At 33.5% G+C, this 14449-nt stretch overlaps 1 protein-coding gene across 1 annotated transcript in view; it reads right to left on the bottom strand.

Moving 5' to 3' along the window:
• The window catches only part of dpy (dumpy), a 155213-nt gene that overhangs the window by 122186 nt on the left and 18578 nt on the right, over positions 1-14449 (bottom strand). Inside the window, exon 2 of the mRNA XM_066391702.1 lies at positions 14015-14076. Coding sequence (XP_066247799.1) covers positions 14015-14076 — 62 coding nt within the window. The remainder of the gene's footprint in view (positions 1-14014; positions 14077-14449) is intronic.

The raw sequence follows: 14449 nt of genomic DNA, 5'->3' as shown, positions 1-14449 counted from the left end.
GCTTTAAAGTGGCTGTTTTCAGTAAAGTGGTGCAGCTGTGATCATTGCAGTGCGGCAACACTGACCGGGACGTCTTCAAGAAAGTGTGATTACGCATTTAGCATTAATTCATCAATCATTCCTTTCAATTCTTAATCTTCTTCGTTACCAGTCTGTACCTGCGAAATTTTGCTTTTAGTAACTGTTAGAATGCTTTAGGACGGTTGAGGGGGGTTCTGTCGGATAGCTTTGAAAAACATTTTTAGTCCAATATAACGGTTTATCCATGATGCCCATACGTTTAATCATTCAACAGAAATCTAGGTTTTTCATATCACCTTTGAACAAATGAACGCCCATTAAAACATCAAGCATCTATTAAAAGCCTAATGATGATTGGCTTTTACTTTTCAACTGGCTCCGTTAGGTAAAGCGCTTTATTGAAATAACCATTTCGTGCCATACACCAATTATTAATATTTAACGCTTACATAACGTTTACTATTACTACTCAATAACCTACAATTAAACGTAGTGTTTTATTGCGATGAGTGAGCTAAAAAACGGTGTTAGTTCTTCAAATGACACAGTTCTTCACGCAGGAATTTTCCTTGGGGAGGTGGTCGTTGATTTACTGATGGTTTTAGTTCTAGTCGATAAACTGGTGTACTTATTGGCAGGTATTGAACCTATTGATTTAGTGCCTCATGAGCAGGCAAGGCGTCATTGACATTGCAACACAATGGCCGACAAACAGGAAGTTAGAGTACGTGAGTCTCCGGCTTCGAGCTAGAAGGAAATTCTTTTACGTTCCTAGGTGAAAGATTATTTTTAAACGCCGATTAATAACAATGAAAGTAACTTCAGAAGAGTATTTTCCGAGCTTTAATGAGGCAGTTCTATGTGCAGCCCTCGAGACGCGATATATACCAAGAATACGATTTCTTCTTATTCTTCACATTTTCTTAGGTACATTATTGGATATTAGTAATCGTGTTCGTAATTGCTTCGAGTTATGCGCTTCCTCCAGACACTTATTTACAGGGTGTCTCTAAAAGCTCTGTACAAAATTCTACCACGGATTTGTAAGGAGAAAACATAACGATTTAACCCAATTTACCTTGGTCCAAAAGTGAACGGTTTTCAAATACGGAACGTTAAAGTGAAGATTAAAAAAGAGAAAAAATACTTCATACCATTCTTCAAGAGCATAACTTTTATCACCCGGTATAAAATATATTTATGCCTAAATTGGTCTTTTCCTACATGTTTTCTGAAAAAAGGTATGCTGGTACAAGTCCTTATGGCCATTACTTCTTGAGATACTTGAAGTTTAAAGTTTGTTGAATGTTTTGCTCCATACTATCTTTTAAACGTTTAAGATTACCGGATCAGGTAAATTAAAAAAAAAGAAATGTGCCATGTTAATACTCCTTCGAGAACTGAAAACAATGTTACTAAATGATTTTTAGTTTCCAAGTTGTTATGGAAAAACTCACATTTGGCTAAATATAATTTTCTAAATAAATCGAAAATTAAAGGTTTCTTAGTATGTTTGATACAAAAATTTTATAGTTCTCTTATGTCTACAAACCAGTAAATTTATAAATTTTAAATATTGCTTAGTTTTTGAGATATGACGGCAACTTAAGCTTTTTAAATACGGGTCTGTATATTTTTTGGCTGATTTTTAAAAGTCCTAAGTAACCTCTACAATTATGTATTACATGATAGAAATTTTTGACGTTTTATTTTTAAAAAAATATCTAAAAATCATTTGGCAACATTGTTTTCAGTTTTTGAAAGAGTATTACATTTGGCACATTTTTTAAAATGTAACCAACCCTCTAATTCTTAGCGTTTAAGAGATGGTAATGATATTATAGCACGTCGGATTTGGAACACCCGGTATATGTGCCAGGGAGTCCCATAATTAACTGCTAAGCCTTAAACAACGTAATTTACGTACAAAAATAATATCAAATTGGTAAACATATGTCCTGAAGCGTCCCTTAACAGGTACGGCCCCTTGAAGGGAGTCGCAATGAGATAGTTTTGGTTAAATAACTCCTAAACTAATTAACATAAATGTATGAGATTTTGGTATTCTCACAATTTTGAGGTGCTCAATCCAAATAACTTATCAAAGTTGTTAAAACTGTATCATAAGTTCGTCATTGAGAGAATTTGTGTTACAAAAACAGTCATATTTTTTTAGTGGATGTGATCTTTATATTTTTTTGCAAAAGTTACGTAAACCTAGAGTTTTTTACTTTGAATAACATCTTTTTACCTTGAATAATATTTCTAACTGTCGCCGTTCTTAAGAAAAATGTAATTTAATGTTCTGCATACATTTCATATTATTTTCAGCAAAACATTGAAACAGGTTTTGAAACAAAATCTAGTTGTTTAATTGGCAGTTTGATATTTTTATGCAATAATTGATTATTTTTATTAAATATTTTTATTAAACTACAATTACGAAACACAAAATAAAGCTAAACAGAATACTAACTAAACCACTTATATAAATAAATGTTTAAACAAATTTCCATTTTCTTGAATGCAGAATTTGGCTCGTTTTCTCATGTTTAAAAACGCACGAAAAATTTCAAACTGATTGCTCTTAATATTATACTATTGGCAGTATAATTTTTCCGCCTTAGAAGTTTTTCTTCGGCATCTATTTCGGTGGCATAAATAATACTTGACATTTTACCTCATAGTTAATAGCCCAAGGGATTTGAATCAGGTCATTGGACTATTATACATACATATATAATGAGTGATCGTTTATGGGTCCACGCTGGTCTCTCGCTATCCATTTATTGTTATAATTTTGATTTAGCAACTATCGAACGTGTGGGCTAAAATGAGCTGGTGCCCCATCGTGTTGAAAGTACACGTTCAATCGTACTCGAATAAGTACCACTTCTAATAAATTCGTCAAATCATTCTGGAGAAAAGTGATATAATTTTGTACGTTCAATCTATGTGGAGAAACTATAGGTTCTATTAACGAATCTCGTAAAATGTTTGCCCATGCGTTAATAGAAAAGTTGTTTTGGAAGTTTGTGCTTCTAAAAAAATCTCAGAATTTCAAATGCCCAAAAATTAATAGTATCTATTAAAAGCCTTGTTTTTTGTAAATGTTGCCCCATAGGACCATAGTATTTTATTGCAGGTATGCTGGCGATTGAAAATCCAGTGACGGAACTCCACACGAGGTGGAAAATCTTCAGCTTTTTAATCCTGCACCCTCAGGTAATGAAAAGAATGAAGTTCACGCATTTAAATCATTCTTTCAAGCTAAATTTGGTATTGGTTCAACTACATAAGATGTATTAAAAACTTATAGTATTATATACTGTAGTATATACTTATAGTATACGCAGGTCTTGATGAAGTACTTCTCTTTGTTCCTCGCCCAAAATATCAAAGGTCTATTGTAAAAATACCCGATCTTGATGCCCATATACTGGGTGTCTCATAATAGCATGCCTTTCCTAACAGCGGTGAGTCTATGCGTTTTTAGGAAACACGTTTTTTCAGGAGTGTGGCTCTCGTTGCTCCAGATTTTTTTGCGAGACGCCACTGTTCAAGATCTGATTCTTATGCAAATAGATTATTAATTATTATTATTTCGTAATTAGGTTTTTAGATCAAATCAGCAAATACTGATGTTGTACCGATTAAAAATGCAAGAAATGCCAGGATGTTTGCAGAAAACAACCACATAAGAGAAACTTTTTCCATGGAATAATAGGCCCAATCTATTGGCTGTCTTTCGCATATCCTTTATTAAATTGCACATAAATCTGCTCGTTTATCCGTTTATCTAATATCCGATCGAAAAACAAGCTATTGATATAATACATTAAATAGTAGCCGTTGTGGTTCTTTAATTGCTACTGATGGGATGTCTTTTTGCCAATTGCGATACGTTTAACCAATGAGGACATATCGCAGGCAATTAACTTGCCGATACGAGCATTTATTTTCATTAAAATACAAATTTAAGAAAAAATTAAATAGGCACTTTAGTAAGGGGAATGTTTTATTGCAATTTTCAAGGGCTTAACTGACGATTATGTGGGTATTTTATTTTTTCAGTAGATTTTAATCAAGTTTTAATGCGGCTTTTGATGTGCTCTGTTTGAAACACATTTTAAACTTAAGCTAAATTAACAGAAAATATAAAATGTTAATTTTTCAAATCTGGGTTTCAGCACACATTCAGTTGAAAACGCATATGGCTTACAAACACCATTTTCAACAATCGAATACCACAAAGGTAACGGTGCACTTCCTTGCGAAGTCGATTGATCGACAATCAAATCAAGTGACTTAACTCTTTCTCAACAAGCTCCATTGCTACCACAAAATTTCTGATCGTAAAGCCCAAACTTGTTGGGCCGCATAATTGGTCGCTGTCTTTGGCAAAGCGACCTATTTTGCAATCAAAATAAATAATTGTTCGAAGATGCATCGTCATTATTAAATCTACCGACGCTGATCGTTATCGGACTCTGCAGCCCACAAATGCATTAGTTCGTACATGTTTTATGAGTCAAATTTATCGAATCACTGTTAAATTAATGTAAATATATGGAATATCACAGGTTTTTGGTTAAACATTCCCATACCTACCAGTCTCGAAGTGATGACAATGAACTTTACAACGAGGTCTAATGACAAGTTATTATTGCCTGAAGGTAAAGTTAGCTAATACCACTCTAATACCTATAATTTTACATTTATGCCTGGTTTACTTCACTCGCCTATACAGGGTGTTTCATTTAAAGTGACAAAAGCGGTTATTTTCGAACCCAGAATTAAAAGCAAAACAAGTTTTAAACAAACGTTCCTTGTCATGAAAGGAGATGTTCAACGCACATAAGCAAATTTTTACTCAATCATTAAAAAAATTTTCAAGGTCAACTTCTTTTAATGAAATGTCCATTTTTTTTGGTAAATTTGCAAAAAGCTTAAAAAATAATATACTTTCTGCTGGAAAAGTTTTTTCTAAAACTTCTTGTTTTCCAGATATCAATAAAAATTTAAGTAGCAGATTTAAAATAACACATGACTTAAATTATGAAAAAACTTTATTAATAGAAAATAAAAATTTACAGATTCTAAAAATTAACCCACAATCATAGTAAAAATTATTTTAAAACATTTATCAATTGAACAAATGCTCAACATGTTGACATTCTGCATCGAGACACTGATACTCAAAAAAAGGAAACGCGTATATGTATTTAATGAAAATATGGCTTTTTTGTTCCACTGATAAATGTTTAAAAATAATTTTTACTGTGATTTTAGATTAACTTTTAGAATCTGTGAATTTTAATTTTCCATTAATAAAGTTTTTTTCGTATTTTAACTCACATGTGATTTTAAATGTGCCACTTTAATTTTTGTTGATATCTAGAAAAGGAGTTTTAAAAAATTACTTTTTCAAAAAAAAACACTTCATTTTTTTAAACTCTTTGCAAATTTACCAAAAAAATTGGTGTTTCATTTAAAAAACCAAGTTGGCTTTGAAATGTCCTTTAAATGACCTTGAGTAAAAATTGACTTATGTGCGTTGAACGTTCCCTTTCATAACAAGCAATGTTTATTTGAAACTTTTTTTTATTTTAAATTTGGCGTAATAATCGCTTGTGTCACTTTAAAAGAAACATCTTGTATAGCTTTTTTCAAGTACAGACTCTGTTATCTATTACTATTATACGAATTAAAAAATATCCCCATTATGCCGATGAGTCAGGTTCCACTAGCTTTGAGCACTGCGTTTAAAATTAACATAACAACGCAGATTGAGCTCTAGGAAGTTCATGGAACTTAGCTTTATTTGATTTATACGATAATACTTCCTCGAAAGTACCTTTTCCCCATATTAAGTGGCTCTCTGGGCGAAAGATCTCTGAAGATCGAAAGGAAGCAATAAATATTTGCAATAATTAAGATGGTGGAATCTCGCGCATTTAAAGCGTGGATCGTCGGTGGTGGTTGATAATTTATAAGTTTTCTTATTCTAAATATTTATACACCAGGAAGAGCCTTGCAAGGCTATTTGAGTTTAATGGCGAGCATATTGAATCATGCGAGTTGTTTCCTCTGATTTAGTTTCTCCTCTTTACTGAAAATTTATTATTGCAATACATAATTCATGGGGCTATAAAATTTCTAAACGATCCCTCACCTAATTAGGATAAATTATATCGTATAACATGAACGATGCAATGACAAAATTGCAGATCAAAATTATTATAGTGTTTAAAATTATGCATGGTTTACACTAAAATTGTGTAATTTTATTATCTATTTCGAGTCATTACATAAAACAGCGATCTCTTCGACTAGTTTCTTGGTTCGCTCCATATATAGCCTGGTTGGGTGCTACTCCGAAGGACGTCAGTTCCCACACATCCAGGTAGTACCCAGCGTACATCGTCAGCAAAACATGTGTTCATATTTCAAGGCGAAGTTTAGTGATTTGAACGCTAAATTAAATTTTTATTGGCAGCGAATATGGGATAATTTGCATACATTTCTTAAAAATTAAATTTGTAATCTTCGTAACATCTTTTTAAAGATCCTAGTAATGCCAATTCAAATACTGTAATTCCCCTATTATTTACGTAAAACCATTATTGTTTGTTATGACTCTGATATATCTACAATAAGTTTATTACTCATGACTTGTGACCTGAACAACGATCCGAATATAGACATTGTTATCTTCATATAATTGCTTTCAAGCAAATTTATCACCGAGTCGTAAACGCAGCGCAATAAACTCGAAGAAAAAATAAAATACCGTCTTTTGAGGGAAATGTGAAGTACAGTGTTTGGGTACATATAAATTCAGAGACTAAGGCAATTATCACCAGTACCACAATACAATCTGGTGGCATAGAGACCACTGCATTAACAGAAAAGCCGTAAGTATAAGATTACAATTTTTCTTAATTTTTACAAATAATATTTCTCCCATATCCCTAGATGGCCCTCCTATACTCCACCCTCATTCTCCTCACCTTAACTCTTTTCTATGTAAGCGCTCTTCCAGAACCCAAATATTACTCCCCCAAGGTAATCCTGCCCACCTACAGACCCACACAGCTACCTCGAATCATTCTTCCTACATACAACCTCAAAAACCCTGGAAAAATCATCCGAGTGCGAAGATTCGTCGAGAATCACAATCCGAACTCAGGACAAAAAGTTCAACCCGCCAGAAAGGATTCAGGATGGGAAGTTAAGCCTGACTTAAGCAGGGACCAAAGGGGCAATACCAGGGGTAACGTCGGTATTCAAAACCATGGAAAGAACCATGACTTTGAGGCGGGATATGGGAAAGTGTTCAGGGGACCTGAGAAGCACTCTGAATCTTGGCATGTTGGGGGAAGCATTAGGTGGTAAACGGATGTAATCAGGTTAATTTTAAAGATAAAAAAGTAGTTAAAAACTCTTACTTTTGATTTTGATTGATATTTGATTTTTCATAAATAAAATTGTATTTTAACTGGAAGTGAAGTTAGTAGATTAGCATTTGAGGTGTGTTCATTCCATTGTCTTGGCAAATCTCCATACCCTCCACATTCGAAACTTTACTTCCTCCTTCAGAGTAAAAAGCTCCATTTTATCCAAATAATCTCCACGCATAAGATTCCTTAACGGATTAATAGGTAAATAAGGACTCTCTGTTCTGCATCTCAATTTTGCATAAATATTAAACTTCAATGATCTTGTACGCTGAATTAATTTGCATTCCCAATAAGTCTTCATCTACTATGTCACTATCTAGGTTAGTGAATTAACTAATTCCTTTCGTTGCGCGCTTGAACCATATTAGTAAACTCGCCAGAAGAATGTCGCTATTGGTAACCTCCATCTGGTGATTCAATAACTCATAATCCTACCCATACACTGCCTTGTACAGTGGGCGTAGCACATTGAATACGCCATTGTTTGTCAAAAGAAAACGAATTTCGAGTGGCGTATTTACCAAGTGAAATGGACGAAGTTTCGTGACCAATTTCGATCATCGAGAATTTCGCTTTCGTTTGTGATGTGATGCTTTTTATGTGCTGCTTCGATAGTGAAGAGGATCTACTGGAGATGAACCGCAGCAATACTTATGCAAAAGGCACCAAAGAAATTTATGGTGCTGGCAAGATGGCATAATTGTACGGTAGTGGAGAAACTTGACGTTTCAATGGAATTAATGCATCCTGATGTTGAAAAAAAATCAATATATCCAACCTAAGATATGGTTTTCCTGCGCCTGTGGCCCGTATCTTCCTTTTCTGGCAGGCTAAATGCAGCATTTCGCACGTCCGTTTCGTAACATGGGCGATTAAGAAACTGTTAGTTATGGGTTATTGGCGAGGCCACGATAATATCTCACATCTAATATGCCTTTATAGATTTATATGAGCTTGTTTCTGACTGCGAGCAAAACTCCTCATTTCCACCCATATTTTATCCCATCAATGCCTAACGACGACGATATTGGCAAACGTAGATGGTATATCGTTATTATTGACCATCGCATTTGTTTCCTCGGTGTTTACAGATGGTATGGGCTTTTCTTTTGACACTCAATCGCTATGGGGGATCTAAAATAATAGCTATTTAGCTTAGCGATGCTTTATCCGCCTTGTCAAACGGTGTTCGGTATGGCTTTAGGACATGATGGCGATAGCGATCCTCGTTAGCTTAAGTGGTGACTACCTTATATGGGTTATAATAAGAAAATTTTGCTACGATATTTTAATGTAATTGCATTAAATCGGTTCAATTTTTTATGGTTTCTTTAATAATAAGGAAGGTACTTTTATTCTATGGGCAGCTCTAACAACTTTGAAAATTGAAGTTCCAATACGTAATTCGTTAGAATAACATGATAATTTAAAATGGGAAATCTTTCTCTCTCTCTCTCTCTCTCTCTCTCTCTCTCTCCCTCTCTCTCTCTCTCTCTCTCTCCCTCTCTCTCTCTCTCTCTCTCTCTCTCTCTCTCTCTCTCTCTCTCTCTCTCTCTCCGCTATTTTTCAAGTGGATACCAAATGGTACATACATCAGAATAAAATAAGTGCTATGGATTCTTTCAGTTCACAAATAGTAGTCATAATAAAAGTCTTTGATTTTCGCCTAGAAATATATTCCTTCCAGTATAACTCCCAGCGAGCACAAATACTTTTTATGTTTTATACTTATCGCATATCATAACCATCTTTAGACCAATGAGCTGTAAAAAAGGCTGTAAAGTTATTTAAATGTTTGTAGGTGATTGTATCAGTGTCATCGTTTGCCCTACGAACTGGTCCCTTTGAAAAAGACAAATTGAAAAGTTTTTTCTATGTTTTCGTACTGGTATTGTCTGATACTCGTTGATGATTAATTCGAGTGGTGTCATCACAGATACTCTACCAGACACCTTGTATAATAAAAGATAAAAATTACCTGGAAATTAAATTAAAAAATTTGTTTGCGACGTAAATTAACACATTGCGTAAGTTTTATTTCAATATAGCATAGGCTCGTTTCGTATATTCACGAAATTTTGAAAATCTTTAAAAAATCGCTTCTCTCGTTTTCATCTAGATTTTGAATCTTGCTCTTTTTGATTCATTCATTTGCTCGATCTATGGCATTCTGTTTCATAATTTCTTCATACATAATTAACGACTAAAACTTCGATATTTTTTAAATATCTGAAAGATGAAAAATAGTTTTGTAGATCTGTTTCGCATAGTGAAATTATTGCCTTTAATTTGGAACTTGTCTCCCGCTTTACTAAATCTAGAAACATCGTATGTTATTTCCTATCGAGTATCGCTATTAAGATCGATTAGTCATACCTTTACAAAAGACATGTGGTAAATTTTTTGTACGTTTTCGTACCAATATCACTTAGTAAGTGATTCACTTGAATGTTAGCGCGGCAGTAAATGGGATGTTCGTAATGTGCATTGCACTAATAATCGCCATAATCAGATTTTCTCTTATTTTAAAGAATCGTGAGGTACGTCATTACTGTATCCATGACTTAGTGAGTGAAGGTGGGTGTCGTTTAATATTATTTTATAAGTGAAAGTGCATATTAACGTAAAACTGGTGTATGCTTTTGGCGCTCGGGGTGAGTTCTGATTGTTATTTCTTGTGGTTTATAGTTAAGTTTTGTCAAGTCAATGAAAACAAACGTGATTAGAATTCCAGTTGAAATTATTTGCCAATTTTGGCTATTCTGGAGGGTACTTAGGGCTATCTTTGGGCATGGCCAAAGAAAGATATCGCAACTTGATCTGTTTCGAGGATTAAACATTTCTTTTCAGGAATTATTTTGATATTTTTAAGTTTCAGTTCTTAATTGTGTTCGTTTATGGCTTAAACTGAAATGAATTCAAAACTGTTTTGAAGATTTTTTTTAGGAATTGATATTCAATTTTTTTGAGAAATTAAAATTGATTTTTTTCAGGCATTAATATTGATTTTTTTTGTGTTTCAGATCTGAACTGTGCACGCCTCTACTCCAAGTTGAAACTAATTCGAAACTCGAAGATTTTTAAAACTTTTTTTTGAGGAATTAATATTGTATTTTTTTATGATTCTAGCGTCAACTGTGTGCGCCTCTGGTTCAAGTCTTTTCGCATTAATTCGAAACTCTCCCAGTTTCCAAGATTTTTTACAAGTAATTAGTATATGAGTCACAAACATGTTATTAATAATGGAGAAGAACATAAACCCCTGCAGGTCATGGCGTTTATAGCTATTGTTCATAACAGGGCTAAATTTATTAGACCACATATTTTATTGAATCCTTGAAGTTGTTGAGTTTTTAACAAACCGAGACAATATGTTAAGGATGTTAGCAGCTTTATCTCTCCACTCTCCCTATATTTATACTAATTGCTATAATAATAATTTAAAGGTAAGTGCAGGTCACTGTTAGATGTATGGAGGGGGCAATTTTATATCTTCGTTTATTTTTCTCATAATATATTTTCTGATCCAATTTCAAAATCAGCGTCTAATGAAAGATAATCATAAAATATAAGAAAAAGAAAGTGTCTCATCAAAATAAAAAACGATAATAAATTAAATATTTAATTTACCCTGTTTGCAAACAGTCATATTAAAAGGGAGGTGGTACTCATTTTATTTAACGATCTCGGGAATATTGTCTCGTTTGTGCTGAAGTTTCCGAAGTCGTCTCATCACCCAGTAGCATTCCTGGACAGAGTTTAAATTGAGTTGAGGCAAAAATTTCGGCATGATAACAAAAACTAGTCTTAGTTTAATTCACCCCCGATTTTTGAAGATTAAAAATGAAATTTTAGAGATTGTAAACTTAAAGCTAAATAGGTGCATGTAATACGAATCCGAACTTAGTATTTCATATCACTGTTCATTGGAGTTGTTGAGATGAAAAATATGGGTTTAGTACGTTTCCAATTTTTGCAGTATCAGATTTAAAGAACGTTTATGATATTTCACTACAATTTTAATTCCAATTTTTTTTATATTACTAAAGCTCAGTTATAAAATACATAAGAAAATCCATAAAGGATTAAATTCTCCATTAATTTCTTATATTTCATGTGCAGCAGCAGGAAATCCTGAAATCAAAGCTACATCATTTGAATCTCATTTCATCTAATTAATTACTTTATCTAAGACTTAAGCTTTAAAGAGAAAATGAGGCTAAACAGTTCTCTCAAGATTATGAAATTTTGAATGATTTTACATTCTTTCTGCGAAATTATTTATTGCAGAAGTTTTTGAAATATTTCATTCAGAAAGGAAAAAATTTTGTCCTCAATGCAACCTAAAGCAAATCAAACGACAAGGTCAAGTACTAAGATCGAGTTTTTGTTACTAAACGTTTCCACAATTCAAACATTTTTGACATTCTTTGGGCATTTGGACCCCCTTAATTAACTTATCAACACTTTAGGGATATTCTGTACTTAATTGCTAATCAAAAGTAAGTAAATACAAAAAAATTCGGAGCACTGACCTGACCACCCTACTTCTCCAACAAAATTTCAAATTTCATCTTCAAACGTATACGTTTCCTTTCAATTGGCCATCTTTCCGATAATTCACTTAATTGTTAATGTAAAAGCCATGTTCCACTTACCCAGACCATAATAATGCAATAAAGGAACACTTTTGGTTTCGATCAAGATGTAATTCGATGCATACACCATGTCAAGTGGGTCACTAACCTGAACCAATGACCACTTTCCTCCTTTTTTGTTAGGTGTGAGGATTCACCTTAGTCACTGAATCTGACGGAATACTCTTCTCTTGTAACCTGTTGCTGGTAGCACGTAATTAAAACCGATGCAGTTAATTAGCATAAGGCAATTGAGCATTGATGTTGTGAAAAAGTGTGAAGAGCGTCATGAGAAACATCTAGATGATTGAGAGTTGTAAACGCTATTTCTTTCTTGGAAATAATTACTGGCAAAAAATAGAAGCAATAGATAGTAGAAACTTAAAAGAAAAAGCTCGTAGCTTGTAGTTCGTAGCTAGCTTCTCTCTGATTTTACAATTTATTCTTCAGGAAAAACTGAAAAAATTGATTTTAATTTAAAATATAATGATAAAGCTAAAAGTCTTAATGCCAGAAAATCCATTCCCAGATTAGTTCGGGTAGCTTAATCAGGAGTGTAGTTTTCATCGAAATGATAAAATTGAGGAACATCATTGCGTAGCTTATCCATATGCATCGAAATATTCTTCCAAAGTCGTCAGTAGTTTGAAATATTCGCATTAAGCGCAGGTAGTTATCCTTTATGAAAAGAAGGGTGCCTTGAGTGTCTAAATGAAGTATTGTAAACTATTCTTAAGGTGCATGGCGAAGAGACGCTAACCACAAATGGATGAGATAAAGTAGATATTTAATGGGAAAATAATGCCACACACACCCTGCTGAAAGCAAGGGAAAAAGGTAAAAAAAGACCTTATAATATGAAGTATCATAAACCGCTTAAGAGTCATCATGAAGTCTAAAGATCAAGGACAACGACTAGCGCAAAAAAAACGTTTATAAATTATGACTGCAAATATCTCGGTAAGAGAGGGTAATTGTACCATTTGAGCTTTTGATCTGGAGATATATAGAGATGGGCATTAAATCTGAGTTGTTTATAATTAAAGAAATTTCGCATACCGCAATTACGAGAAATTAATTTCGTTTTTATTACCCGCTTTACGTCATAAAGTCTTTCATTAACGTCTAAATAACGTATGTTATTATGCTGGGGTTCAGTTTTTGTAGGGTTCTGTTCTAGTAGCGAGTAAACGTTTCAAGTAGAATCAGTGGCGTTACTAATAAAAAGTAAGCCGACAAGACACGCAGATCTTTAATCAGCTGTTTATTTCTTTGTCTTCATTCAATCAAGTTGTTAATCAGGTGCATAGAAGGTGATAGCAGAACTGTGAGTAAGGACCTGATTTCTTGGAGAAGTTTCCAAGAGAAACAATTATTTTCAACCTGCATAACGCCTGTACGCACACTTTAACAAGATATTGAAAAACTAAATTAACTTCCCGTAGTCAATCGACACGTGAAGAGTAAGGCGTTACGTGATACGTGAAGTTACGTTACGTTAAGTTCCGTTAAGTGATCAAAAATATAGAAAAAAAATTACAGTTTAAAAAGTTTAGAAAGTATTTTAATACTTTTATTTATTCTTCTATCAGGACTAATTTATGAGATGTGACAGTTTGGAATACTCTAGTAGAATCACATTTTTAAGGTCATTTTCAATAATCTTCCATGTGCATCTTGCATCGTAGTAACCACGTTTTAACTTCATGACACAAAATAAAGCACGTATTTACCTAGCCTGGAAAGATAAGTAGTCTCTGAAACCTACTCACGCATATTTAGATTTTGCATTACAGTTTCTTCAATCATTCTCAAAACCCGGATAAAACAATTCACGGATTAAACAACCCACTGCCTCATTTACTATAAAAGAAAATAATAATTGACACTTACCGTTGTTGTTACGAAGTGTAGCCATGTCCAAACGACTAGCGGAAGAATTATCTTCATTTTCGCTGGAATAGAAAATAAGAATTACACTCCATGTCTTCAAATCAAAATAATGAGGACTGTCTTAAATGAGGCAAGCGACGTGATTGGGGAAAAAAAATCTTTGAGGATATATTAAATCTTGCTGAACTAGTTAGTTCTTTGTTTGAAGTTTTGTTTAAATTTAAGTAAAAGTAAGAAATATATTCTTCTGCGAGACATATACCGCTGTCGGCCTTGCCTGTGTGCGAACCACATGGTTGTTGCTATAGACCGACGTGTTATTGTAGTCCACTGGAACCTTTCACTAATTCATTAAGTAATATTTAAGCATTGGTGACGTATACACTTAATCGATTTCAGTCAAAATATAACGTTTACATTATTACAAGGATTTAT

This window comes from Euwallacea similis, chromosome 7 (genome assembly GCF_039881205.1).
Source record: "Euwallacea similis isolate ESF13 chromosome 7, ESF131.1, whole genome shotgun sequence".
Lineage (NCBI taxonomy): Eukaryota > Metazoa > Arthropoda > Insecta > Coleoptera > Curculionidae > Euwallacea > Euwallacea similis.
Note: the sequence above shows the minus strand (reverse complement) of the source record. Positions and strands in the feature narration are given on the sequence as shown.